This window comes from Nyctibius grandis, chromosome 10, assembly GCF_013368605.1.
Source record: "Nyctibius grandis isolate bNycGra1 chromosome 10, bNycGra1.pri, whole genome shotgun sequence".
NCBI classification, from domain to species: Eukaryota; Metazoa; Chordata; class Aves; order Nyctibiiformes; family Nyctibiidae; genus Nyctibius; species Nyctibius grandis.
In genome coordinates this window covers 6,151,832-6,179,749 of record NC_090667.1, presented here as the reverse complement: position 1 = coordinate 6,179,749, position 27,918 = coordinate 6,151,832, and the positions used below count along the sequence as shown (strand labels likewise).

The 27,918-nt window shown below is 57.1% G+C and overlaps 2 protein-coding genes across 2 annotated transcripts in view; one reads left to right on the top strand and one right to left on the bottom strand.

The window, feature by feature from the left end:
- The window catches only part of CAMK2A (calcium/calmodulin dependent protein kinase II alpha), a 31,795-nt gene extending 29,285 nt beyond the window's left edge, over window positions 1-2,510 (top strand). The window contains exons 18-19 of the mRNA XM_068408760.1: window positions 130-358; window positions 566-2,510. Of these exons, the coding sequence (XP_068264861.1) occupies window positions 130-358; window positions 566-569 (233 nt within the window). The 3' untranslated portion in view covers window positions 570-2,510. The remainder of the gene's footprint in view (window positions 1-129; window positions 359-565) is intronic.
- A 6,611-nt stretch (window positions 2,511-9,121) lies between these two features.
- Window positions 9,122-22,236, bottom strand: SLC6A7 (solute carrier family 6 member 7). The gene is made up of 14 exons (XM_068408759.1): window positions 22,204-22,236; window positions 16,404-16,584; window positions 15,569-15,700; window positions 14,764-14,998; window positions 14,119-14,257; window positions 13,679-13,813; window positions 12,942-13,045; window positions 12,236-12,360; window positions 11,731-11,843; window positions 11,516-11,647; window positions 11,053-11,152; window positions 10,587-10,687; window positions 10,188-10,355; window positions 9,122-9,331 (listed from the first exon to the last, which is right to left on the bottom strand). Exons 1-14 carry the CDS (start codon window positions 22,234-22,236, stop codon window positions 9,122-9,124), a joined length of 1,908 nt encoding a protein of 635 aa, XP_068264860.1.
- Between the last annotated feature and the right edge of the window lie 5,682 nt (window positions 22,237-27,918).

Below are 27,918 nucleotides of genomic sequence, written 5' to 3'. Positions count from 1 at the left end.
CATTTACTCAGCCCCTCCAAGCAGAGCTTAACCCAAGTATCTCCTCTTCCCGCATTGCTGCCGCCCTGGGCAAAAGCCACCCAAACTCCTTCCCCTGCCTAAAGCTGCCTCTACTTGTCCCCTCTCCAGTGTGGTCCCGGAACAGCAAGCCCGTGCACACAACGATCCTGAACCCCCACATCCACCTGATGGGAGACGAGTCCGCCTGCATCGCCTACATCCGCATCACGCAGTACGTGGACGCGGGAGGGATCCCCCGCACCGCCCAGTCCGAGGAGACCCGCATCTGGCACCGCCGGGATGGCAAATGGCAAATCGTCCACTTCCACAGATCCGGCGCGCCCTCTGTCCTACCGCAGTAAGCCCTGTGAGGCTCCGGGGATGGGGCACGGGGGGGCACAGGCTGCTGGTGGCGTTGAGGCTGTAAAGTGGGTGGGATCCTGCCCCAAGCGTCTACGGTGGGGAGGAGATGGCCTATCGCCACGAGGTGGCAATGGGGAGAGGGATGCTCTGCCAAGGGGATGGTGGAAGCAAATTCCCTCTCTGCCTGGTTTGTGTTTTGCAGCTGAAGCGTGGTCCTGCCCGTGTGGGGTTTGTCACTGACTGACTACCAAGGGGACACCTCCTCCGACATCTTCACCTACGGGACTTTGGCTGTTGGCTCTGCTGCTTGGTTCCCGCTGGAATAACCCTTCGCTTCTCACCGCCCACACACCACGGCCCTGCTGGCGCCGCGCAAGCATCCCATCGAACCCCCCACCCTGCCGTGGCTGTGGCACTGGGTCCCTTTCCTCTGCATGAACCGAGAAAAAAGAAACCATGAACCTAAACCCGAGCATCTGGCCAGCGAGAAGACGCGTGCAGGGGTAAAGGCCTCCCTCCTTGACTGCATGGAGTTGCTGGAACCTCCCACCGCCCGGCACGTCTCCTGAATTGGGCTCGGACTCGTCACCCGCCTCCATCCCAACCTCTGCCGGGAGTTCCCCAAGGAAGAGGAGGGCAGGGAGGCAGTTTTGAGCCGCTCTGTGCTGCACCCTCCCTGTGTGCCAGTGGATTTTGCTTTGCTGCTATCGAGGTCCCTGTCTGCCACCGTGACTCCTGCCTGCTCCCGACCAGAGCTCCCGCTTCCCGGCAGCCTCGGCTGGGAACCGCTGTTTAAACGCTTTGCAAAGCCTGTTTTCCACGCGCCCCTGGGCAAGGAGGGCCATGTTTGGATGGGTGAGTAAAGGCTCTCTGTTTATTTTCCTTCCCCAGGAGCGTAGGCTGGCTCCTTCCCGGGAGAGTGGGTAGGTTTGCGCCCTGGCTCCGGCTGCCGTGCCGAGAGGGGTGCTCGCCCTCCTTCCTCCCTTCTCCCCTCGGAGCAGGGACTGGTGGAGCTGGGAGAAGAGAGGAGGAGGAAGGCGACTGCTTCCCGGCACCGCGCTGGCACAGCCGGGAGCCGGGGCTCTCCCAGCCATGCCACAGCGGTAGCGTCGCTCCCGTGCCCTCCTCCCCACCCACCACCCAGCCTGCATCCTTCACCCCAGCTCCCACCCCTGCCCCTCGCATGCAGCACCCGGCGCTCCTCCCGCGCTCGGCTCCCAGGCTGGGACGGGGGCGGCTGAGCTGGGCACCGACTTGGGGCGCAAACCTCCATCGCCCACACAACTCCTTCCAGCGACGGCGAGGAATGCAAGCTTATAAAGTAACAAAACTCTGCAGAATCTGATCGTGCTTCGAAGAAAACAAACAAGCCTTTAGCCGTCTTCTACTTTGAGCGCATGCCTTTTTATAGGGAGAAGAAAACAACCTACCGTGTATTTCGTAACTTGATTTTGAGTATTTGCTGAAATGGATCTTTATGTAATAACTAGGAACATTCAACTGTTTAGGGTGGGGAGGGTGGGGGATTTTCGGGGGTCGCTGTTTTTTGTTGCGTTTACATTTGTAGAGGGGTTGCTCTGCCGTGATGCTCCTACCAGGGGTCCCGCAGCTGCCAGCTCCCACCCTGCGCCACGGCGGCTTGTCCCACCCTGTCCTGCAGCACTGGGCGGGTGAAGAAGGCACCCGTCTCCCAGGGGCACCCATCTCTGTGGGCACCCCCCTCCCCGGGGTGCTTTCCCACAACCCACGGGTCTTCCTGCAGGGCAAACCCAGGCGGTGGCTCTTGGGGAGCCACCGGGATGTGGCTTTCAGGACAGAAGACATGGCCGGGAAGGGGAATTTTGGTCTCACCTCTTTGCCGTCAGGTAGAGGTCCAAGGGTGGGGATTTTTCCGGCAATTCTTCTGTTTCTTGTTCTCCTTTTTTCTGACTGGAACTTCTTTGCTTGTTGATGTGAGGCTCCTGCAGCGCTGCTGCCCCGGGGGACTTTTCTAGCTGCACTTTCTTCATCTGCATGGCGCTTAACTTTCTAGGCGGTGCGTGTGTTGAAAAACAAAGAAATGAACAAAAATCCGCTTGTTTTTGGACATTAAAGAAGAAAAAAGAAAAAAAAGACAAAAAAAAAAAGGAAATGCTTTCTCCATGTAAGTTCTGAGCGTGTATTTTGCATTTTCTGTGGTTTTGAGTGCTTTGCTCTCTGTCGAGGCGGGGACGGCTGCCACGCGAAGCGCAGCCACATCCTTGCAGGCTGCAAAAATATTTTCCCGCCGGATGGAGGGGTAGAAATCCAACCTGTTGGGGCATGAGCAGACCCTGAGAGGTGTTTCGGTGTGTCCCACTGTGCCAGTGGTTGCTTGCTGGCGATGTGTGTAGGAGATGCCTCTTTGGGGGCAAATCACACAGGTTGTCCACGGGTGCAAACGTGCGTCCCCAAGGCCTCGGTGGACCTGTGCTGTTTGACCGTGAAGCTGCGCTGGCTTGCGAGAGATGGCCCCAAAGCAGGGAAATCCATGCAGGGAGAGGATTAGCTTTTAAAGTAGATTTTGGGTGTTTTTACAGATCTGTTTTTCTTCCTGTAGTTGCGTAGTTGTTGAAGATTTTTTTTTGTTTTTAAAGGAAGGACTCAGCTCTTTCACAGTTCTCTCTCGCCCTCTCCAGAGCTGGCTCTGAAGCCAGCCACGGTGAGTGTCTCATCCATCTCCTGAGACCCAGGCTCTCTGGGTGTCAGGAGTGTTTTTGGGGTTCGGTATGAAATGGATGAGGAAGGAGGCGGTCATGGCAGGGCTCTGCATGGGGGCTGTAGTGCAGGTGTGATTTCAGCCTGGTTTTGGAGCTGCTGCTAACTGTGGACCTCGGGTGGGCTGTGAGGGTGAAGCTGCTCCAGCAGCTGCTGCTGGAGAAAGGTGTGGGACAGGGGGTGCAGTGGGCTTTGTCGGGGATGATGGATGAGATGCTGGGGTAGATATAATTTCTTCTCACTGAGAGCCCACTTTGGGCAGTTGCTGCTAAGGAGGAACGTCTTGGTTTCCAGGAAGGCTTCGAGCTGTCTTCTTGGAGGTGGTTTCTCCTCTTTGAGGCTTCCCTATTGTCGTCTCTCCTACTGTCTTCCCCTGGAGACAGCTGGATGTCTTTGCAACACCTAAAATGCTCCCAATCCTTTCCAAGGGAAGCAGAGTCTGGGGTTTCAACTCCTTTCTAGTCTTCCAGTCAAGCTGAAGCCTGACCAAGGAAGACTCAACTTCCCAACCTGCCCACGTTGGCAGCATTAAGCACCTGCACTTTAGGGGTCTGTTCTGCCTGGTTTCTCTTCCCCACCTTGCCCTGCTTCTCCAGAGCAAGTTCCTGTATCCAAAGAGCATCTCTGAGCAAGCACTGATAAACCACCACCCTTTCGTTTAGAAGCCACGGTGAACAGCTTCCATCTGTGTCTTCCTTCACATTTCCTGATTTCTCCTAAACTTGCAGGAAAACTAAAAAAAAAAAAGAAAATCACCAACTGCCACCATCCTTCTTTGACTCATAGAGCCAGGGACGCTGCCCTTACATCTGTACTTTTAAGCTGTTGGCACCGTCCCTCACATGTACTAACTGGCATTGCCCCAACAATCTCACCACAGTTCTAGGGATACAAGGTCCAGGGCATGTTCCCAATAAGCAATATGGAAGCGGCCACCTTGTTGGGATAGAGTTCACCACCACGGACCTCCTGTCCCCATCAGGCTGTGGCATGTTTCATTTCCTAGTACAGACACAGCCCAGCCCATCTGGCCGTTGGGGCCAAACCAAACTCAGAAGTCCTCCAAACTGATCATCTCTTCCACTTCTAGCAGACCACAGGATATCCAAGCGGAAGCACTTGCTGTGCTGGTCTCGGGGTCACAGCTCTGTGGGTGGGCTTGGGAATCACCTGTTTTCCCTTCCTGGCTGCCAGGGTCCAGGTCCAGCTGCAACATCATCATTTCTCAGGTCTTGCTGGTGTGGCCACTCTGGAAGAAGAAGAGTCCAGTCCTTGGCCTCTGCTCTTTGCTGCTCCTTACCCTGGCCAGGCACAGCTGGGACAGCTGTCTTTCCCCCCCCACCAAGGAAATGCCCCATCTGCCAGGCACCAAACCCCTCTCTGACCCCAAACCTGCCTCCTTTCCCTTTGCTCTCCATGAGCTGATGCCCCCATGGAGCCTCAGATGTTGGAGCAGGCAGCAGCAGCCATCTGCCCCCACCTTGAGCTCATGATCTGCTCTGCAGCCCACAGCAGGATCGCTGGGGAGAACCAGCAAACAACAGTGCCATGTTTGAGGGGGCAGCCACATAGCCCCATGGACCAAGAGGTGTCTGTCAGCAGAAGATCCCATAACCATCTCCTCTGATCATCCCAGGAGCCGAGCTAACCCTTCTTCCCCACTGCAGGACACAACTCATGGTGTACACTGCTCTCTTGATGCAACCACCATCCTTCTGCTAGCAGGGTAGAGACCTCGCTGTTACCCATTTCCAAGTGTGCAGGTCCCAGCTCATCCATACCAGACAGGGAAATCCAGATGTGAACAGGCTGTGGGAACATCAGAAGAGGGGCTGGTGGCCCCTCTGCCATCCATCCCCCAAAGGCCACCCAACGGCTCCCTGCCCCTCAGTTGAATGTCCTTCCCATCCACAGGTCGACAGGGAGTGGGAGAGGGGGTGGTGGAAGGGGCTATATTGAGTGGCTCCTTCTTTCTTTGGGTTGTTGTCCTTTTTTTCTAACTGTTGCACAATTTTAGGGCTTTTGTAACATTTTTTTGGACAAGCAGGGAAAATACGTTAACAGTGGTTTAAGAAAAAAAATGAGATATCTCTCTCTCTCTTATATTATATACAAAAAAATATATATACATACAGGAAATCTCTATGGAAATATTTATTTAAGATGATTGCAAAAAATATATTATAATTAAGAGTGTACCAAGCTTTGTCACGTGACAAAAATATCAGGCCCCGGGGAGGGGTAGCTGCCTGTCCCCTCGTGTCTGTCAGTCTGTACGGTTGCAGCTGAAGCCTTTCTCTTCTCTTTTTGTAAGTGCACTCGAACTGTCGAGCAGTGTGACCGTGTTGGATTCAGCGGGAGCTCGATGGGGGTGGGGGGGCGAGGGATTGATTTCGTTTCCTTTTCCTTTGTTTTTTTTGGAACCTGTGGCTGTGAACAGAATGATCACTGCTCAAATCGGATGCTCTATCTGGGGAGGGCGGCGGGGGGACCGGGTGTGGGGTGGGTGTGGGAGGGAGGGCGAGTGTCAGTTTTATTCTTGGTGTTCAAGTGCAATAAATAGCTACCAACTTCTGAGCATGGAAACGGGTGATTCTCCGTCACTGCAGTGACTCAGACTGTCTGCCGCCCCCTTGTCCCTCCATCACTGCGCTCCTGTCCTCGAAAGCATCAAGGCTGGGATCAGAACCCCACCACTGAGCCCAGGGTGGGTTTGGGGGGCTCCCAGGGGCACAGAATCACCAGCTGGTTGGGGTTGGAAGGCACCTCTGGAGATCATCTACTCTGCCAAAGCAGAGTCACCCAGAGCACGTTGCACAGGGTTGTGTCCAGGTGGGTTTTGAGTATCTCCAAAGAAGGAGACTCCCCACCCTCCCTGGGTAGCCTGTGCCCGGGCTCTGCCACCCTCAAAGTTAAGAAGTTTTTCCTCATATTGAGATGGAACTTCCCATGTTTCAGCTTGTGCCCGTTGCCCCTTGTCCTGTCGCTGGGCACCACTGAGAAGAGTCTGGCCCCATCCCCTTGACACCCCCCCAAGGTATCTGTAAGCATTGATGAGATCCCCCCTCAGTCTGCTCTTCTCCAGCTGAACAGCCCCAGCTCCCTCAGCCTCTCCTCGTAGCAGAGATGCTCCAGCCCTGACCATCTCCGTACCCCTCCACTGGACTCTCTCCAGTAGCTCCTTGTCTGTCTTGAACTGGGGGGCCCAGAGCTGGACCCAGTGCTCCAGGTGTGGCCTCGCCAGGGCAGTTGGGGACGGGCTGCCGCAGTCCCCGCCGCTGCCCTGCACACCCGGGTCCCTCCCGACACCCCGCTGTCCCCCCCCGCCATGTGCCGCGGCCCCGGCAGGGGGCAGCACCGCCCGACCGGCCACCGCTGCAGCCAGGCCCCAGCCCGGGACAGGCGGGGCCAGGGGCTCACACCCCGGCCCCCGGGACAGCCCCCGGCCCCGGCCAGCCCCCGCCAGTCCCCGGCCGTGCCGAAGGGTCTTGCGAAGAGCCCGGGAGGGAGGAAGCCCCGGGCTCCCGGGGGCAGCGGGACGAGCTAGGGGGTGTCTGTCCCTGGGGTGTCTGTCCCTGGGTGCCTGACCCTGGGGTGTGGGGAGGACAGTGTCAGACCGTGTTGGGGTGCAGGTACGGATGCACCGCCGGCCCCGGGAGCAGGGCGTGCTGCCACGAGCGAGCCCCACGCCTCCCCCTGCACAGCCACATGTGGCCTGGCGGACAAGTCCTCCGGCTGCGCCACTGCCCAGGCACCTTTTGCCCTTGGTTTCCCCTCACCACCATCAGCTTTGCTGCCCAACACATCCCCAGCGCAGTCTCTGCTCTGTCCTTCCCATCACTGCAACACGACACTGATTGACGGCAGCTTGCAAGGGAGAGTCCAGAGGATCCCAGGATTACAGGGGAAATTTGGGGAATGCGGCAGGATCCCATGCTGGTAGGAAAGGGTCAGAGACGCGCTGAGACCTGACCAGCTTGGTCAGCCCAAGGCACCGCCATCTCCATGCCATGGGAGGGCATCAGGCTGTCCTGGTTGCTCTGGCACATTGTGGCCGGCAGCAACATCACAAAATGCTGTAGTCCATCACCCTCTCCATCCCACCATGCAGACCCCCGTGTGTGCCCCTCCTGGGGCCAGCCCAGCCCAGGCTCCCTGGCCAGCACCCACAGCGATGGCTGGGCAACACCGTGACCTCCCAAGGCCTCCTGCTCAGTAAATAGTGTCAAGGTTAGAGCGAGGGATTCATTGGGGCCATAAATGTTTATGGCAGGCCCTCCCTGCTCCCCAGCCGCCACGGCCTGAACTTTCCATCAGCGACAATTTTATGGTCGGCCTCTAATGATTAACCCGGGGGCTAGCAGCCGAAGGTGCTTTGCAGCACAGTCATGCTGCCAGAGCCCCACGTGCCCCGAGAAGCTGGGGCTGGGGGACCCCCATCGTCCCCGCGGGCTGCAGCCATGGTGGGTATGGCAAGGAGGATGTGGAAGGCCACCTGTGGTCCTGCAGGGAGAAGGAAGGGCAGAGCTGGCTGGGGAGGGAGCTCAGCATCCCTGGGCATGGGGAGGCGGGCGGGCAGGAGGAGAAGGTGTCGGAGCTGGCCCTACGCTCTCTGAGGGGCGAAGGCAATAATGAAATCTCCTCTGCTGTAGGGAAGGGTCAGTAAAGAAAACTGCAGCCTTGTGCCAAGATTCACCCTGGAGGTTCAGCCCACGGTGCTGGACCCAGGGCTGCGTGGCACATGGGGTTAATAGCCCAGTGCACTGGGGCTACATGCGTAATCCAGATATAAACCCTAATTTTTCTGTTTATCCTGGGTTTTTGGGCGGGACAGAGATTTGCAGGACAAAGCCCATGGGGGCTGTGCCCCCCATCCCTGGAAGCCCCCTTAGATGTGCCCTTCTTGCATGCTGAGGACCCCCCAAGTAACCCACGCAGAGGCTGTGTCACACACCACTTTTTAAAGGCGAGCCGACGGTACACGGGAGAAGGCGCACGACACCGGGGTGATGGGGACTGGAAGCGTCAGGCCCAAACAGCCCCGTCCAGGAGCTCACCAGCACCCCCAGGCCAGCAGCGTTGGCAGGAGATGGGGCCTCTGGGAGACAGGACCCAGGACGAGCTACCCCTAAATCACACGCAGGCGCTGAAACCCAGCCCTTCGCCCTTCCCTGGGAAAAGCAGCACCCAGGGCTAGGGACAGTCCTCAGATCCCCCCTCAGGGATGGACACGGGTCTTCCTCTGGCACTGGCTCCAGCTGAGACCTGTCCCTGAGCTCCTGCACACATGGGGAAGGGGTCACCCAGCCTCTTCCCTTCCTTCAGCTCGCCCCAGCCCTGCCAGGCACCATAGCAAGAGCTGCCCTGACCCACCAAGGTCCCTGGGGGATCTACAAGCTTGGAAAGGTCCAAGCTGGTTTGTTTATAAAGCTTTTGGTTTTTTTTTCCTTCTAATGCTTTTTATCTGCTCATTTATTAGATCGGATTTCTTAGCAGGACTGATTTGTGCTGGTTTTGCTGGAGTACCTGTGTATGAGCACAGCGCACCGGCACGCACCATCCTCAGCACATATCACAGTCCTTTCTCACACGTGTTTGTGGGTTGTTGGAGTTAAATACACACGAGCAGAGAACAGACCAAGGCAGAGGACCTCCTCCTCCTCCTCCCCACCTTCTGCAGCCCGAGCATCCCCGCAGCCCGAGCATCCCTGCGCCGGGAGGGCAGGGCTGGGGCCGAGGGTGGGAGTGGGGCAGCCCAGACACTTGCACCAGACACTGTCACACGAACGCACGGACTCGTCACACAGCTTGTCACACCGAACAGAAACACTTTGGGAGCACCGGGACAGGCAGCAGCTCCATCCTGGCGCGGCCAGGGTGGTGGTGAGGAGGCTGGAAGGGTTGGCAGCTCCCAGCTGCTCCCCGAAAGACCCCCCCGGAGCCATCCTGAAGTGCCGCAGTGCAACCTGTGCAAACTGGGGGGGTGAGCCCCCCCCTCCAACCCGCGTTGAGGTGCGTCCCCTCACATCATGGACTCCTCCTCCTCCTCCATCTCCCGGTCCACCTCGATGGCCGTGTTCTCGTAGCTGGTGATGCCGCCGTATTTCCGCATGTGGACCATCAGCGGCTTGGGGGACTGGCTGCCGGCCAGGCTCGCCACGTACATGCCGGTGCGGTTCTCCTCCAGCGACGGGCCCCAGTCCATGGCGGGCCGGCTGGCTTGCTGGACTCGCTGCGAGGACACAGGCGGAGGGAGCATGGGCACCCTGCACCGGCACCCCCCACCCAGGAGCTCACCCACCCCTCCCGGGGGACGGCATGCTCTGCCAGCCCCAAGGGACTGGAAGAGCCCCCAGTGAGGATGGGATGGGGCCAAAAGCTTGTCCTGACGCTTTTTGGGAAGGCAGCTCTGTAGAAGTGCCCTGCTGTGGGCTGGGGAGGTGTTATGGTCTGTGGGTGCTGGTGGCAAGGGCTTGCAGGAGCTAGGGGCTGTTGTAGGGCTATGGCCCTGTGGTGTGGGGTTAGGGTCACCCAGGCAAGGGGTTAGCTTCAGCCAAGGGGGTTCCTGGCTGTGCCGCTGTGCTGACAGCAGTGCCAAGCCAGGTTGCAGCCAGTAAGTGCTCCAGCCGACGAGCTGCTGCCTGGGGAGGGCAGCAAGCTCTGCTGCCTCTGCTTTTCACAGCCTGGGGAGAGCAGCAAAGCCCAGCCGGGGCTGGGAGGGCAGAGAGCAGCTCCATAAACTGCTCCTAGGCGAAACCTTTCAGCAGAGGGATCCCACCTGTGCCTGCACAGCCCGGCAGCTGCCCTCCTTGCTCTGTCATTGCTCCTGCAGAATGGGAGCAAAGTCCCAGTGCCCCATGCCTGCCCCAAGCTAGGGACAACGTTCTTCTCCATGCCTGCCTGGATGGAAATGCCCTGGGACGTGCCATCTCTCACAGCCCATGGGCAGCAAGGAGGGACGGGGCCACACACCTCCAGGAGAGAGGATGCAGAAAGAGCAGGAGGATACAGGTTCAGCTGTGGTTCATGGTCACCCCCACACACTTCTGGGGTGCTCCCTGGCAATGCCAGGCCCCATCACTTCCTACCTCCCACAGCGTCCCTTCTTCTTGGAGCACAGCCACCACCATGCCCACAGGAATCATCAGGCAGGAGAGGACTCCCATGAGGATGCCCAAGATCTCGGCCCAGGCGGGGAAGCGGTAGCTGCCGTACTCAGAGGGCTGGTATTTGATGATGTTGTACACCAGCAGAGCCTGCGGGATGGGAAGAAATTGAGGACAGTCCAGAGCTCTCTGAAGGTCTCATGCTCAAAAAAGGCCTGGAGATGATGGAGACCTCCCAGCAGAACCAGAATGGTCCCTGGGGCAAGCGGAGACCAGCAGGAGATACCAGCAGAGTGACTTGTCACAGGGGGAGGTCACCCAGGGATGCTGGCACTACTGCAGCTCTCCAGCACCATCCAGCACCTCAAGCTGAGCAGTTACCATCATCGTTGCCGGGGACAGGACCATCCAGCAGGCTCTGAAGTAGGGCCCTGGTTTGAAGCCCAGCATCATGTGGACATCTCGGCAGAACCTCTTGATGCCTGGAGGAGGGAGAGGGAGAGCGACTCAGAAGCTGTGATCTCTCCCCCAGAGCCAGGTGCCTGTACCAGGCTGCCCTGCAGCAACCAAAGCAGTGGTTTGCACCCTCTACAGCAAAGAAATGTCTCCCCTCCTAGCTGGGAGATGCAGGAAGGGGGACCCAGCCAGTGCTGTCTGAGGGACCAGGCTCAGCACCCCAAATATCTCTGGAGAGGTGAATCCAGTGATGGCCAAGAAGAAAGAAGTGGTCGAAGCAGAGATATTTCATGCTCCATTGCGAGGCTGCTGGCTCCCCTACCCTCTAAATCCCTCTCTCATACAGACAGCCCACCCTTCCCTGTGCCCCTGTGGGGACAAACCCCCTTACCATAGACACGTGTCACCACGAGGCAGGTAGTGATCACCACCACCATCAGACCAAAGCCAGCGCTGTAGTCATCCAGCAGGACCAGCCAGTACATCCCACCCTGTGGAGGCAAAGCACGGTGGCCAGAATCTCTGGGACCATTGTCCCAACAAACCCCCATCCATGTCCTCCCACTTCTGGGGACACGTCCCCTGAGTTCCTTTGTGGGCACTGGGGAAGTCAGTGGTCAGGCACCCCCAGGAGACATCACTCTCCTCCTGAGGTTGGTGCAGGGACAGGAATATTGCTGTGTCGCTCCCCTTGGACCTCACATCCCCAGGAAGCCCAGGCTCATCGATCATCTCTCTTCCACCTTGTTAGCTGATGTGAATACACGTGTCTGCAAATGTGGCCCCTGCCCTAAGCACTCCCTAAAATGAGGCCCTAGTCGGTCCCCACAACGCATCCAGCCCCCCACCCTTACCTCTGTTGTGAGGATGAGGCCCATCAGGAAGAGGGCGATGCAGATGACAGCTGAGAAAGAAGCTTTCTTTGGCCGCAGGTAGTAGGGAAATTCATCTGTCACTGCCGTAACGATGGTCTCCATAAAGGCAAACTGCACAGAAAGGAGAAGAGGGTCCCCTGAGCAACCCCGGGCTGCCTGGGCAGCACAGCTGGCTTGGTGGGCTCTGTCCTTACCTGGCTGTCCAGGCCCAAGGTTAGCAGCATGAAGAAGAACAGGAAAGACCAGAATGGAGAAAGGGGGAGCATTGTCATGGCCTGGGGGTACACCACAAAAGCCAGGCCAGGACCTAGGGGAGGAAAAGGACAGCAGCGTGAGAAGGAGGTGACAGTGCTGGGCACAAGGGGATGGAGGAGAGGAGAGGAGAGCCCTGCAGAGCGGCACTCTGGCAGGGACCTGCCGGGGCTCTCACAAGATGGGCAGGAGGGGTCCTGCAGCAGAGGGTGGAGAGGTGCAGGAGAACCAGCCTGCTCCTTGCTCGGGCCTTTGTTAGACATCACTTGGTGCTGCTCAAGGTTTGCATGGCAGGAACTGGTCCCCTCACTTCATTCCCCCTGGCCAGCTGAGCATACAGCTCCAGCTCTCACACTGACACCCTCAGATGTCTTCCATCCTGGAAGGGATGCTCCTCAGTGCACCCAGGCAGAGGGTGAAGGAGAAAGGGTCTTCGTTTGGCCTCACCTGCTTTTGCCACCTGGTTAACAGGGACCCCAAGCTCCTGGGACATGTATCCCAAAACGGAGAAGATGGCAAACCCTGCCAGGATGCTGGTGATGGCATTGCCCAGGGTCACGATGAAGGTGTCCCTAAAGAGGAGAAAGAAGATGCTCTGAACATGCCCACTCCTTCCCACCCCACACCAGTGCACAGTGGCATTGCCAGCCCCAGGTGCCACAGTAAGGTGACCCAGTGTGATTCTCCTCCAGGGTCTCTCTTGGCATGTGCTTTCCAAAGTCAAAAGGAGTGTGTATCGATGACATGGGTCATTTTGTGGGGTTCCTCCCACGCTTGCTTTCCCCAGTGGAGGGGATCAGCCCAAATGTCCAACACCCATACTCTCCTTTCTGCTGGTGACCTGCAACAGATGCTGGGGGCAGGACAAACACACATAACTAGCCTCAAGTATCCTCAGCCTTCAGCACCTGCATCCCAAAACTTTTGAGCCATGCACTGTGTCTGGATGCTTGGGAGACTTTTCTTCCACATATCCTTCTGTCCCTCTTGAGCCTCTGCAAGCTGCCAGGTATCTGTAGGGTGCTTGGGCAAGGAGCAGCGCTGTGTGACTGTGTGCTGCACCATGTACTTCTGCTGACTTTGGATGAACTAGCTGAGATTTTCATGGCTTCCCTCAACCCATGACTTTCATGAGACAGCAGCTGGCTCCCACCTGTAGATATTCTGATGGAAGGTGTTGTACGAGGCGAAGGTGAGGAGGCCCCCAAAGCCTACTCCAAGGGAGTAGAAAATCTGCAGGGCTGCTTCAATCCACACCTGGGGGAAGGAGACAGGTTTGAGGAGAGCAGGGGTTTAGAAACCTCCCCTTGAGGAAGAGGGAGTTGGAAATATGCTTCCCCAGAGCCCCCAGCACATCTTCCCCAGCCCTCCAGGCACACAAAGCCCATGGGGTCTTTGCCTTTCCTTGCTAACATGCTCACCACTCGTAGTGGGTCAGCTGGATAGTGGAAGGGTTGATGAGAGCATTTTAGAGCCAGCCCAGCATGGCATTAAACACCCTTGTAAAACTGGGTGGTCTCTGCTACCAACACTGGTGACCCAAGGGAACTCCCTGCTCCACACATCGAGGAAAACAGGACAGCCAAATCCACCACAGGCACCCATTGCCACCCACCACCCCACCACAGGGGATGGGCTGATCCTGCCCATGGTCCTGGTACCCAAGGGAGGGTACCAGGTGGGAAGAGCTGTATAGGCAAGGTGTGGAGCAAACGCAGAGTGCTGAAAGGCAAATGCTTGTGGTCTGGGAGCAACCAAGAGAGAGGACTTTGGGTCGAGGGGTGGCCAGAAAAGGCACCTGAGTAAGGGAACCACCTCTGTTGCATGCTGGAGGTGGCAGAAGAAAGTTCACTTTTGTGTCTTGAGCAAACTGCACAAGATCCTGCTCACCTTGGAAGACAGCAAGTGATCAAACTGGGGTGTGAGGTAAAACCGGATCCCCTTCCAGGCCCCCTCCAGGGTCACGCCACGAATAAGCAACATCACCAGAATGAGGTATGGGAAGGTGGCGGTGAAGTACACGACCTGTGGGAGAGCAGAGCCAGCTGGGAGAGCCGGGAGCGAGAGCCCAGCACGAGTGCTCCTCCCAGCCCTGTCCCTGGGGTGGGACACCGCATCGCCCGGCATCACCCTGCGGTTCTGGGGTCCTGGGATGCAGCAGGGCTGGCGGTGTCAGCCCTGCTGGTGTCTGGGTGTACAAGCCATCCCCAAAATGGCCTGTGCCCAGATGACGTTGCTTACGGGTCTCACTTTCCCAGATGTGCAGAGAATCCCAGGCACTGGTGAGCACCGCTGTAGATCCCCCCCAAAGGAGACCGGGCAGCCCTTACCTTGCCAGAGGATTTGACTCCTTTTAGGATGCACAGATAGACGATAGTCCAAGAAAGTAGCAGGCACAGACACAAGTTCCAGCGGATCCTCCCGGGATCCCCGATCCCAGAGCTCCCTTGGATGTGCAGGACGTACCGGCTAGGGGGAAGGGAGAACCGCCAGTGAGCGGCCACGGGCACCCTCCACCTTCTTCCAGAGACCCTCTCTGAACCTTGCAATGCTTTGTCAAAAATCCCAACAATGAGAGAGCAGCAAGGTGCTGGCAGCTATTTGCCAGGGAAAGGGGAGCAGTTGGTATGATTTCTGCATTAAAGACCCCAGAGGGGATGCCTGGTGGCTTGAGAGCAAATTCCCAGATGGTCCAGGCATGGGATGCATTTCAGTCTAACATATCTCCAGGCCAGCAAAGCAGTGCTAGATCATGGACACCTCCCACATCCCAGGGATGTTATCCTGATGGCTAAACTGAGATAGTGCCCACAGCTGACTGCGAGAGCCCATCACTGCACCCACAACGCCCACCATGAGCGTCCACCATGCCATGAGACGTGCAGCATGGACCTTCACCCCCCATCCCATCCCCATGCTCTCCCTGGTTGGATGCCAACCATGTCCCCACGGCCGGGTTGGGCTGACCTCTTTACCTCCAGTACTCCTCACTGGGGCTGACGGTGTTGGTGATGTTGACGGGGAAAGTGGTGTTCCCCATCTTGATGATGTGGTGGTCCAGGCACAGGTCGGTGTTCCACCAGTTGCCGCAGTGCTGCCAGGGCAAGTCGCTTGTGAGGGATGCAAAGAGGTAGAAGAGAACGTAAGCAATGATCATATTGTAGTAAATGGCCACCAGGGAGACGATGAGGATCGTGCCCATGCCAACGCCTGGAGGAAGGAGAGGGTAAAGAAGGAGTGAGCCATCTCTCCGGAGATGGCACATCCAAAACCAGGGTCACACACTGGATCTCAGCAGCCAAATGTTTAATCAGTCAGAGATTCAGCTGGTGGGGGAGCCTCTTACTTCCATTATGCCCTCTGGACATGCCTTCTTTGAATTCGTGATCTATTGCACCATACAGATGGTTTTACTCCAACTTAATATTGAAAGTAAAAGTATTTGATTTGACCATTTTTTGGAATGCTTTATTCTTACCTTTAACAGTCATCACCTAGCTTTGATGCTGTATTTTGTACACTAGCTGGCTTAAGATTTTTCATACAATTTCTACAGCTGGTCATGATATCCAGAGCCTCCAAAGACTGATAGATGGCATACGTATCCTACAGCTACTAAAACAGCTCACCCAGAAGTCCAGCCTGCTCCACCTTCCCCCAGGATTTAACCTTTGATTCTAACAAGAGCTTTGAGGATCATGGGATGCTGCTGCTGGTCTGTGTCCTCATCAAGCAGCTCTTCCAGAGGCCTTGCAAAGGCTCTGTACTTCACTCACGCACCTTTAAAGAGAGGGCTTATCTTCCAGACAGCAAGTGGCCCCAGGCTGGAGAACTGACCAAGTGACAGCTCCATGAAGAAGATGGGGATCCCACAGATGGCCAGCATGATGAAGTAAGGAACCAGGAAAGCTCCTGCAAGAAGCAAGAGAAAAACCCTAAAAATAACACAGAGCAAACACCTAAAGCCCATCTATGACAAGGAATAAAGTTCTTTTAACATCTGTGGCCCTGAGGGATCTACACCAAAATCTGGAAGACAGCAAGGGGTGACAGCTCACCATTAGTACAGGAGGAAGGGGCTGTGATTCACCCAGTGCCTTGTTTCCCCCCCTGCCCCTGACTCTCTTTTCTCCTTGAATCTTTCACAAACACTGTGAAATTCTCCAATTATTATTGCATGTGACAAGCAGTTACTCTGCGAGCAGCTGAACACACTGGGCACTTTGCACCATCGCACTGGGCTCTTACATTGCAAAAGGCTCGCTCCCCTCCCTTGATACCTGGGAAGCACTTGCTGATTCCGCTAAGTCCTGGAGGACACCAAACCAAGAAGCTATTAGAAACCAAGTGGGATGCTCAGGTGGTGTTCAGTCCAGCATGGAGCTGGGGATGTCTCCGAGGCCATGAGTGCAGAAGTGGGCTGGTGAGTGCATTTCACACCTGGGTACAGGTGGTTAATGACCCACAGAAAGCATGGGGGGCAGGAGGAGGCTTCACCCCACGACAACAAACGCTACTTCCCAGCCCTGAGAAGAAGGGGTGTCTTCAGAGACATATCCCACCAGCCCAGCTCTGTGAGCAGGAGATGTGGCCACTCTGAAGGATGACCAAGTACCTCCTCCATTGGTGTAAGCCCTGTAGGGAAACCTCCAGACGTTTCCAAGGCCCACGCAGTATCCGATGCAGGAGAGGAGGAAATCCAGCCGCCCCGTCCAGTTCCCTCTGTCTTCTGGACACTCAGAGCCCAGGTCCCCGTCCTGGCTGCTGGGGCTCACCAGGAGCTCTGGTGTCACCGGCTGAGCAAGAGAGTAGGGGATGGGAGAGGGCAACCAGGGGTTGAGGGAAGGAATAACACAGGAGGAAAAAGCAGGAGAGAGGGAAGGAGTGCTGAGACCTCAGGTGTGAATTTGTGACTCCCAAGACATTTGTCCCTTGGGGGCACCTCATCCCAGCATCTCTCTGTGCACCACCCCAGCCAATGTCCTGCTCTGCTGCTGAGCAAGGAAAGGGGATAAATGTGATCCCACATGGCCAGAGCTCCCCTGGGAAGGGCAGGATGTCCCCCGTTCACATCGGGAGGCCAAGACCCATCTTGCAACCCCAGTTTCTCAAGAAATCCTTCCAAGGGTCTGTGATAAACTTTCCTGAACTCCTGCAGAGCATGGGCATGAGGATAGCAGGGGAAGAACCACCACCAGCATGCCAGGGAGCGTGACACCCCAGCCCCACGTGGGCTGCCATTAAATGCTCCGTGCGTTTTTCACGCTTTTCCAACTGCCAAAAGCCTCCACTGTGGGGATTTAGTGACGCGCTCCCAGTTGTCCCTGCTGAGAGAGCTCCTTCCAGCTTTCCTAATCCGCCCTGGATCAGTGAGGCACACGCAGCCCTTCAGCAGGCAGGGGATTAACCCATTCCCTTCCTCCTGGCTGCCTCAGCTCTGCAAGAGGGAGGTGCGAGTTCTGCAATACATTTAGGTTGGGGTGATGCACCAGGAGGACAGAGGGCTCCTTGGTGTTCATGTGTGTGTTTACATCAGGTCTGCAGTGACAGGTTTGGTCTATCTGAACCTCCCCAACCTCCTGACCTTGGGAAAGTGGGGAAGGCATCCCCCCTGCTCCCATCTCACCAGCAGTCACCAAAACTGAAAGCCTCAGCCAGCTGCTGCCAGGTGAGATCCCATCGCAGATATCTCCTCGGCAAGACCGGGCAGCAAAACGGGGTGGGATGAGGATCCTGCCCCTGTACCACTGCGTGTTTCTGTGCCCCTGCCTGGGGGTATATCGGGTTCGGCTGGTATTGAGGCACAGAGACAGAAGGATGCTGGGATCCCTGAAGACAAGGCACAAGACCAGGGCAGAAGGAGCCCATTTGGGAACCTTCCTTTCTTCCCGGGCTCTCAAAAGATAAAAGCAGCCATCTCCGTGTGCCTGAGTTCATGCAGTTATAGGGAACGAGCCCATGGGATGTGGTTGAAGTAGAGGGGCCTGGATTTGGAGGGATCAGGCAGAACGAGGTGTGGGTCTCCCTGCACCCATGTGCACATGTGCTCAGAGCCTGCAGCAGATCTCTGTCCTCCTGGAGATGAGAGCTGGCTGGCGAGCAGAGTCCAGCGCTGCAGCCCCCCAGGGAAGGTGGCAGCCACCTCCTCTCCTCCTCCTCCTCCTCTCCAGCCGGACCACAGGATGCTCCTGCTGCCGGTTCCCATGGAGACAAGGAGCCATGCTGCCGATGGCGAAGGCTGCACGCTCCCACACTTCGCAGGGTGCACCCCACTCCTCCAGCCATCGGCACCCCGGGGCTGCCAGCACCAAAGGCACCAAACGCGGAGGCAAACCCGTCCCCACCCAGCGTGCAAATCCCTCGAGGGACAGGATGAGCCGGGGCAAACTCTTCCCAAAGCCAACCTGGAGTGCACAGCCTGAGCAAAGGCGTTACACTAAAACCAGAAGAAAAAGCTTCAGAAACACAGGCTGAAAAGTCAAAATGTGACCCAAATGAAACACTATTGCTATAAAACCATCGCTACCTGGTAGCCCTCCTGCAGCTGTTTAACACAGCTCTCAGTAACTTCACATCGTGGCCATGCCTGCTAATTAACCCAGCACACCCAGCGGGCATGGCCTGCAGCAACCTGTGTTTGTGGGTGATGGACAGACTGCCCTGCAACATCCCTCCTGAGAGTTTCAGCTGCTACAGCCTGTATTCATAAAGGTCCCTGGGACAGGAGCTATGGGGCCATCACAGTTTGGTCTCCCCCCAAAAAAACAGCTTCTGATTCCTCACGCTGCCTGGGGAGCTCTCGCTTTCCAGGTTGGCATCGTAGAAAAACAGCAAGCAGCGATGCTGGGAGATAATTAAAACCTCTCGCCTAATTTCTCCACCTCTGCCTGAATCCTGAACAGCTGCAAGAGGGCACTGGCAGAGCTGCGTGACCTGGCGACGTGCAGGTGCTCATCCATCAGATGTAGCATGGCAATCCACACAGAAGCAACAAAAAGAGAGGAACCGGCGGGACCTTTTCCAAACAGCCCAGTTCCCATCTCAGTCCCCGTTTTTCAAAGGCCATGGGATGTAGTTGGTCACCCCTGTCTCAGTGATGACTGCCCTCCTTGTTAGTGTCTTTAGCTGGAGCTCTGCAGTTTAAATTTAGGACCCCAGGGCAGAAAGCAGCGCCTGCTCAGGAGTCAGATAGTCCCTAAGGATGGTGACATTGCTGTCCCCATCGGGTAGGTTGGGCAGGCACGGGCCAGGGATGCTGCTGGAAAACACACACAGAGGCTGCTCCATGACTGCGATGCCCAAAGTGCCCCAAATCACAGCCTTTGCATAGAAATCAGAGCAAACCTGGCCTATTTGCCTGAGTTAAAATGAAATGAAAAATGCAGGATTTAAGGATTCTGGCCCATTTTTGTCCCAAATATCAGAGAGATCCACACCCCTCTGCTTCAGGCTGCTGGAAATCTCACATGTCGTCTCTTCCAGCCCTTTTGTTTTAGGATTAATGCTCCCTTTCAGCCTCTGTCATAACAGGAATTTTCTTTTTCAGCAGCAGCTGAAGTGCTCTGGTGCTACGATATTGCTCTAGCGCTTTCCACCCTCAACTGCCATCTTTCAACCCGGGCTCCCCGTCTCGCGGTTATAAACAGACGGGGACTAACAGCTCCCTTGGCAACAACGTCCTCTTTGAACGCGGCATCACTTTCCATTATTCACCGGGAGATGCTCCCAAAGGAGTCAGCAAAGCAAAGGTCACCAAGAAGAAAAAGCACTTTAGTCTCTGCCAATATAAAAGCTGGCTTCCATGAGGAAATTGCCCTGTGCTAATTATTTTCTGTAAACCAATTTACTTAAACCAGTGCAAAACTCAGCTGTATCCGTGAAAAAACAGCCAGATTAAAGTTACTTTTTCATCTTATTTTGTCTCCATTCAAACTAGCCTTGTGGGGTTATTTTGTCAGTGTTTTGTGCGTGGACCACAGCCTTCGACTGGGAGAAATGCCACCTGACGCCAGATTTCTCCCCGCGGATCCGAGCCGTGTGCGAGCACAGCGTGTCTGTAAAGTGTGAGTCACTTCAGATCAGTTTGAATTGCTTATTAATCTCTCTGAGAAAAAAAAAACAGCATAAAAATTAATTCAAATGTAATACCGCTTACAAAGTGAAGTAAATAAAGCATCTCTCTGCTGTGGAAGAGCCCCTTGAAGGGCTGCACTAACCCCGGCTTCCCCCAGCACATGCCAGGAGAGGGAGCAAGCGGTGCTGGAGCCAGCACAGGGGGGTTGGGGGCTGGAGATGGCTGAGGCTGAACCAAACTCATTACAGCGATCTCCAGACTGCAGGGAGGATGCACAGCTGCAAACCCTTGTGGTCTTTCATCCGAAAACCCCGGGGAAGGAGCAGGGAAGGTCTGAGGCAGGTTGTGGCAGGCGGAGGAGGGCAGTGGCTCAGGCAGGAGGATGCTGCTCAGCAGCCTGGCCGGGTACGGGGAGGGACAGCCCAAATCCTGGCTCCCACCGCTGGCCCCGTGGGCTTTAGTCCATTTCTACCAAATAACCCCCAAAGCAAATAATCAAACAAATCAAAAACATCCACTCAGCTCTTCTGGAAATGCTATTATGCGAAAGCCAACCTGAAATCCTTAGAGCCTGAGAAAGATCTTCTCTATTAAAGAGGAATTTCCATCTGTCTAAAACATGTCTGGTGAGAAGGCTTAAAACTCCCAGCTCACCGATGGGAAGCGGATCATAATGAGAGGGAGAGGAGGCTGTCGGGGTCCTGGGACGGGCATTGCAGCCGGGGCTGTGCCAATTTCTCCGTTGGCCACAGCCGGCTCAGGGCAAGCCCAATGCCCAACACGGTGACCCCAAGGTGCCGGGTGGCTGCAAGCACCAAGTTCCCCATCTGGAGCTCAGTGAGAGTGTTTTTGGGGTAATGAAGGACAGCAGGGCCCCGAGCAGCACTGGGAATGGGGAAAATAACCCCGGAGACATCTGCTTTCCATTCCAGCTGATCGCTGTGGGACTGAGTGAATTCCTGAATGGATGTTAAACGGGATCACCAGCAGCAGAGAAATTCAAGTATCTCAGAAAGCCTTTGGAAAGGACAAAGACAACTTTTAATGGATCTTGCAGTCACAAAGTCATCTGGAAAAGCAATTTGTAGGGGAGAGGAGGAGAGGGAAGAACCAGATGATGCCTCCAAACATTGGAGAAAGGTAGGCAGCCCTGAGGCTGCCGTCAGATAGCTGCTGGCTTTCACCAGGCCACTCCTGGCTTTTTTAGGTTGTGTCCCAATATCCCAGGAATTTCCTGGCAGGGATGAAACTCCTCTGGGTTTTCATTCATCTGAAGGCTGGCACGGGTTGGAGTCACCCTGCCCTGTGGTTAGTGGGCAAGGTTTGGCAGAGGGCAGAGCTGAAGGGGCTCGCAGCCCTGTGTCGCTGCCCGGGATGCTCTGGGGAGGGCTGACCCCCCGGCAGCAGCAGCGCGTCCCCACGAAGGAGCTGGGGCTGCCAGCCTCTGCCACCCTGCTCCACCATGTCCCCATGCGGGATGGGTACGAGAAGGGGCTCGCTCCCTGATGCAGGGGGAGATGAGGACTCAGAGAGCCTGGTAAGAGCGAAGCAGCAGTGGAGGGGAGCCTAGGATAGGAAAGCTTGAAAGCTGGGTTTAAAAAGGGTTTCCAGCAGGATGGGGCTTTGAGCAACCTGGTCTGGTGGAAGGTGTCCTTGCCCATGGCAGGGGGGTTGGAACTAGATGATCTTTAAAGTCCCTTCCAACCCAAACTGTTCTGTGATTCTCTAGCTCTGCCAGCTCTGCCATGAACCCAGAGTTCAGGGGCTAGCACCACCCAGACCCCTTTAAATCCTACGGAGGAGGAGGAGGAGGCAGTCCGAGCTGCAGGTGGGAAACGCACTGCCTGGTTCCCTGTGCCCATCTCAGCGCGGGGGACCCCTCAGGACCCCCACCCCGAGCCCAGGCAGTCCCCAGGGCTGGTGGGAGCAGCATCCCCGGGCTTCCATGCTGCGGGGAGCCAGCTCTGCCCGCGGGTGCCCACCCACAGCCGCCCAGCCAGACACAACACGGATCATGGCTGGCAGCACCTGCTCGCAGGGGAGGGATGGCAGAGAGCGGCCGGCCAGCCGGAACGGGCAGCTCTGCCTGCAGCACAGGGCCTCTGGGGGCTGCTCATCGCAGCCAGGCACAACAGTGGTTATGAAATGCCCCCCACCCCTCTCCCCACCATCCCACTTTGGCCCCACGCACGCACTGTCCCCATTCGCGATCCCTGCCAGGGGAAAGCCTGCTGGCGGCACACGGAGGCTCCCTGGGCAGGGGATCGCGGGGCGATGGGCATGCCTGGCTCCCGCTCCCAGGCTCCCAGCCCCAGGGGACACCCCGCTTCCAGGATCTCACCTCCCGGAGATGCTGCTGCCGAATCTTCTTCATCCCAGAATCCTGTTGCTATGCGCTCCCGGCTCCGACACTTTTTCTTCTCGCTTTCTCCGGCGATAGGGAGGGAGAAGGGGGAGCGGGTGAAGCGATGGCAGGCAAGGAGGGGTGCCACTGTCCTGGTGCTGGGCTGGCTGGCGGATGGAGGCAGCGGGGGGACAGGGGGAGCGGGGCTGGAGGAAAGGTTTGCCTGGAGTTGAGGATGGCTGCGTGTTGAGCAGGGAGGAAGGAGGGGACGGCTCTCAGCAGGCTGGAGAAGGGCTGTCTGTCAAACACAGCCCTGGCAGCGGGGGGGTCCAGGACCTCAGTCCCCCGCCAGGGCAGCAAGGAGGAGCGGCTGCTGCCTTACTCATGCCATGAATGCATCAGGTCTCCCTAGGGATAGACCTGACTTTTCAGGCACCCCACCACTGGGCACCCTGGGGGTCCCACGTGTCCCAAGCAGCGGTGGCAGCAGGGCGAGTGCAGATGCCAGAAGCTCCCCACACCTTTCTGTCCAGCTCTGAGCTGATTTTCCTATGGCAGGACATGGCTGGAGCCTGAGCAGGTCAGAAGTGGCTTCTACTGTGCTGCCCAAGCCCAGTCCCCAGCGCAGCAGAGGGGGATGCTCAACAGCCATCAGTGTCTTTGGGTAGAACCAGTTCATTCCACTGTGCTGGGGGCACAAGCAATCCTTGGGAAGGTCCCAGGGTGAGCAGCTGAGTCCAGCATCTCATGGGCCAAATGCTGGAGCACAGCTCACATCTCTGGGGTTCAGATGTCCCTGCTGAGTCAGCAGTGGGATCCTACAGCCCCAAAGCCCAGGGAGATGCAGGCTTTTCCCCGTCATGCTCAGTCAAATCCCCAGTGAGGTGCCAGAGAGCTGATCTGTGGCTTCTTCTCCCACGTTCATGGTGGGAAATATCCCCTGTAGGGCTGCAAGAGGGGACAACCCCACATGCCCCAGGGTCAGTGTGGTACCAGGAGAGCTGCTGTCTGCCTCAGGACTCACAGTAATGCCTCTTTCCCTCGATAATATCCTCTTGCCCTTCAATTTCTGCCTGGACTGTGCCCAGTCCATCAGGGGGTGTGTGTCCCTTTTCCTTGCAGCCTGCCCCAGACCTGTCCCCAGCTGCTTTGCTCAGGTTTTAAGACTGAGAGGACACAGCCTGCTTGACTTAAGAGCAAATCTCCTTGACATCTAATGGCAGTCGTGCTCCTACAGCCCTCCAAGCACTTCAGAAAATTTTCCCCGAAAGAAAACGGATCCCGAGCATAAAGACACATTTCTGCAGGATCCGCCACGATGAAGTGGTTCAGTGTTTGCACAGTGGGTCTTTCAGAGCCAACATTTACCCAGATTTCCCAGTGGGAAAGGAGGAAGGAACAAACTCTATAACCCAACAAACATCTTTTTTTTCACACACTCACAGCTTCCTCAAAAAAAAAGTCTTTGGGAATTCAGCCATCCAGGTTTTACCTGCCTTAGACTTACCCATTGCTTCTCTCTCTGCCAGGATGCTGGTGGGGAACTCTGAGCCCGGAGCTGGCCAGGCTGGCAGCCGGGGGCATGTGGGGCACTGTCCCAGCCTCACCCTTCCTGCTCAGGGCAGGGAAGCTTTGTTTGCCTTTCGTGCCTGTGTGATCTCAATCACCCCTTTCACTTTTTCCCTCCGGATCCACCTAAAGAGAAGTGTCCCATGGTCACCGCCGCGGCATGGGAGGGGAGAGGCTGGTGCCACCTTGTTATAGTTGCCTCAGCCCCATGTCGCCATCATGGACTGAGCCCTGGACGAACCACCCAGCCTTCCCTGGGTGGACTTCGAGCTCCCATCTTTTGTCTCCAGGGCAGTAATTACCAGCAGAGACATCCAGGGCTGACAGTACCCTGAAATGTCCATGTTGATCCCGCTGCTGATGGGATGCTCTTTCTCTGGAGCTTCCTTCTCTGGTTTGGCTGGTGCTGCTCTGGTGGCACCATCAGTTCTCCGCCACCTGGGACTGCCCAAGAGTAGACACCCCACCTCGGGCATCTGGGGTGCTCCAGCATCTCATTGCAGAGCTGGCTCTAGTCTGGCATCACCCTGGAGCTGGCAAGAGACCCACTTCATGGAACGGCACCTTCCAGAGGCAGTAGGAGCCAGAGGGATGTTCCCGTGAGGAGCAGTGCCGTCCAGGGACCCCAGAAACCCCAGGAGAGCTCAGGCAGAGGACAGTGGTGTTGCACAGCTGTCCCAGTGTCCTGACCCCCAGGGGCCAGCAACAGGGAACACACACAGGGTTTGCAAGCATCTTCTAGCAAGCTTTGCCTTCTCCCACCCCACCCCTGGGACATCAAGTAAACCTTTCCCTTCCTGTGGGCTGAAGTATGGGCACAACAAGGTTGTAGGGCTGCAGGAAAGCAAACACATGTCTCTCCATCCCGGTGCAGTGCCCAATAAGCACCGGCACTGCCCACGCTGCCTGCCATCGGTAGGAAAAGAGGGGGCAGCACACAGGCAGGGGAAACACCCCTGCCCACCCTGCCTGGGTAGCCCACCCTTGTCCCGGCGGCAGCCACCCGGGAAGAGGAGAGAAGCTGGCTGACAGCGAGATGGGGCCGTGCCCAGATCCGCTCCGCAAGACATGAGGAAGGCGACAGCGGCAGCGGCACTCTGGTTAGTCACCGCCGGGAAGCGTGCCAGCCCGGAGGCTGCCGGCAGGCCGGCGGCGTGGTCGGACACCTGGTGTGCGTGGCCTTATTTTGATGATGATTTCGAGATTTCTCCAAGGAGGGGTGCAGCCAGGCAGCGGGAGCCAGTGGGAAGCACAGAGGAAGGAACAGGAAGAGACTGTGGGGGTTTGTTGGGGACAGTCCTCAGGGTCCCCTGGCTGTGGGGCTAGGCTGTCCCCATAAGGACCAGGCTGTCCCCATAAGGGCCAGGCTCCATGTGGGGCCGTGCGACTCAGGAGGCAGCTGCTGCAGGTGTTAAACCGGGTGCCTGTCACCTGTTGGGTGTGCAACCGTTAAGGTGACACGTGTCCAGGAGGTTTAGTCCAAAGGTCCCAAAGCTGGTGGTGACATGGGGTCCACCAGCCCCTTTCCCAGCATGTCACCCCACAGGGCTTGCCCATCCCTGCCCAAATGACGGCTGGAGGGAGGCAGGGGAGGACACGGGAGCGGGGACGCAGCAGATGCATTTCGTCACCCGGCCAAGGGGTGTGTGTGTGTTGGGGGAAGGGGTGGCTGGGCGTGTGGGCGCATTTATTGCCTCTTCCCGCCAGCGCCGGCTCCCTGTGCACACACGGGCGGCAGGGACCCAAGGGCACAGCCCACGGCTCGCTGGACTTTTACCCTGCTGTGCAAACAGGCAGGCACCAGATTAAGGTATCAGTTGGAATTTCATCCTGTCAACGGCACCCTCAGCCTCTCCAGGCGGGTGGCGGAGCATCTTCCCTCCAGCCCAGCCCCTTGTCCACCCACGGGCACCCCAACACAGCCGGTGACTTTGGGAGATGCACATTTCACCCCCCCCCTCCCAGGACCCTGTTCCCCTTCAAGCTTCCCCCTTGAGCATGACCTTGCAGGCAATGGTGATGCCCAGAGCTGGGCTGCCACCACCCCATTCCCTGCCAGGGCAGGACCTCACCAGCCAGTCCCTGTGTGGCAATGACAAAACTGGACGTCAAGGGCAGGCAAAGCCTGGCGAGGGAGGAGGATGCGTGTGGAGGGGCCAGCCCCTGGCCTGGGGACAACGCTGGAGTTTCCACACAGAAGTGGACCCCAGTTTCCCCAGCGGACCCCGGCCCTTTGGGCAGGTGGCCCATCCAGTCCCATTCCTTTTCCCATACGGCACCAACTCCATTACCTTTGACTCCCCCAGCCTGTTTTCGCTCCTGATGCCTCACTTTCCCTTGCAGAGGTGCAGGGAGGTGGTGGTCCCATGCCATGGGCAGCCCAGGCACCATGCCAGTGAGTACGGCGTCACCAGGGTGCAGAGGTGGGTGCAGAGGTAGACGCAGCTGCTGTTGCAAGGTCAGGAAAAAACCCTTTGCTCTGTCCCTCTCTCTGCAATGCCACTTCATCCTGCTCCTGCTCCTCCATCTCCTCCACCCACAAGGACTTTATCCTATATCAGGTGTCCCTCCACAGCCACCTGCCCTGCCTGGGGACCTCAGCATACACGTCCCCACCTCTTTGCAAGCAGCACTTGGCACGTTTTGGGGCTTGAGGAGCCGTTTGGGACAGGGATTTGAGGACAGCCCCTTGCTCAGTGCCCTGTAGGACCACGGGGATGTGGCTGGGATGGAGAGAGAAGAGCATCGGGCACCGATGCCAGCTGTCCCAGGCACTATCTCACATCCTCATTCTCTGTTTGCTCTTCTTGGACAAGGAGGATATTCAGCCCGTCAACAGCCATAAAATGAGATTAGAGGCCAGGAGATGCCAATGGGAGGTGGCCACGTCCGTGGGCAGCTGGCCTTGTTCTTTGGCCTCCACCAGCCCGAGCCTGGCCTCACCCTCTCCCCGGCTGCCCCTGGGGCTGGGAGTTTGCAGCTGCCAGGTCTCCCAGCATGGCCAACCCTCTTGGTGGCAAAGGGATGGGATGCAGCCATGCCACACCATGGCATGGGCCATGCCACCACCAGCAATGCCCCTGCAGGACAGGCACACCGCACGCTACAGGGGCAAGGCTGCTGCATCAAGACATCCATCTGTGCTCTTTTCAGTGGGGCTGGGCAGGACCCCTTGCTCCCGACCCCGTCTGCGCTCGGGGGCATCAGCACTGGTGCGACCCTGGAGCTGGCTTCCCTCCCCTGATGCAGCACCGTGGGTTGGGAGGAGACAGCAACAAACCTGTGGGGCGTGGGATTCCTGCTCACTTTTATTTTTACCGATGCCTAAAAAATAAAAAGGAAAACCAGTTCTGCCTTATATACACAAAAACTGAGCCAAAGTCCCAAGCCAATGCAAACATTCGTCCTTGCCACAGAGCACAGCTGTGTGGCTCCTTGTGGCTGCAGGGGCAGAGCTGGGGGCACAGGAGCCGGTGCTGCCGGGGTGGCTGGGGGGACACAGGTGGGGATGTGTGGGGTCCCTCGCCAAGGACGTGCTCCAGCTTGCCACCATTGCTGTGGTTTGAAGGAGTTCCCCCTCAGGTGCCGTGGCTGAGGGTCCTGCCTGGCTCCTGCAGTCCAACTCGCTCTTCCTTCAGCACCTGCCTTCCCGGCATGGCAGATCCAGGAGACCAGCTCAGTGGAAATTTGTGTTGCCTTGAGTCCAGACAGGTCTTTTTTTTCTAGTTCAGTCTTGTTCAAGCTGCCCCAAAAGCACCAGGCAGCTGGATCGCCAAGAGGACCATGAAGGAAATATCCTACCAGCTCCACCTGAAGCACTGTAGGAAAGTCATCCTCCACCATCACTCCCTTCCTTCTGCTGACATTAGACCTTGCTTTGGGCTACAAACTAGAGACCAGACCGGTTCATATATCCTACAGGAGAGCAATACTACCTAACCCATGGTTTTTACGCAGGCAAGAGCCCACCAGCCCCTTGGGAAGGTCCTGGTGCCACCTTGCCCGGCCTCACTGGCTGTCCTGTTGGTTCAGCCGTGGACCATTGTGTCTTTGGGAAGGGGCTGTCACTCTTCAGAGCACACGGACTGGCTGGGCTCTGCTGCATAGTGCTTATCTCTTGGTGTCTATAGCTGGTGAAGGGGG

Coding starts and splice junctions, on each gene's coding strand:
- SLC6A7 (XM_068408759.1), bottom strand. CDS start 22,236: ATGAAGAAGATTCGGCAGCAGCATCTCCGGGAG. Junction 11,153..11,515: donor GCCTCATCCTCACAACAGAG/GTAAGGGTGGGG, acceptor TTGCCTCCACAG/GGTGGGATGTACTGGCTGGT. Junction 10,356..10,586: donor TGTCCCCGGCAACGATGATG/GTAACTGCTCAG, acceptor CCCATCCCGCAG/GCTCTGCTGGTGTACAACAT.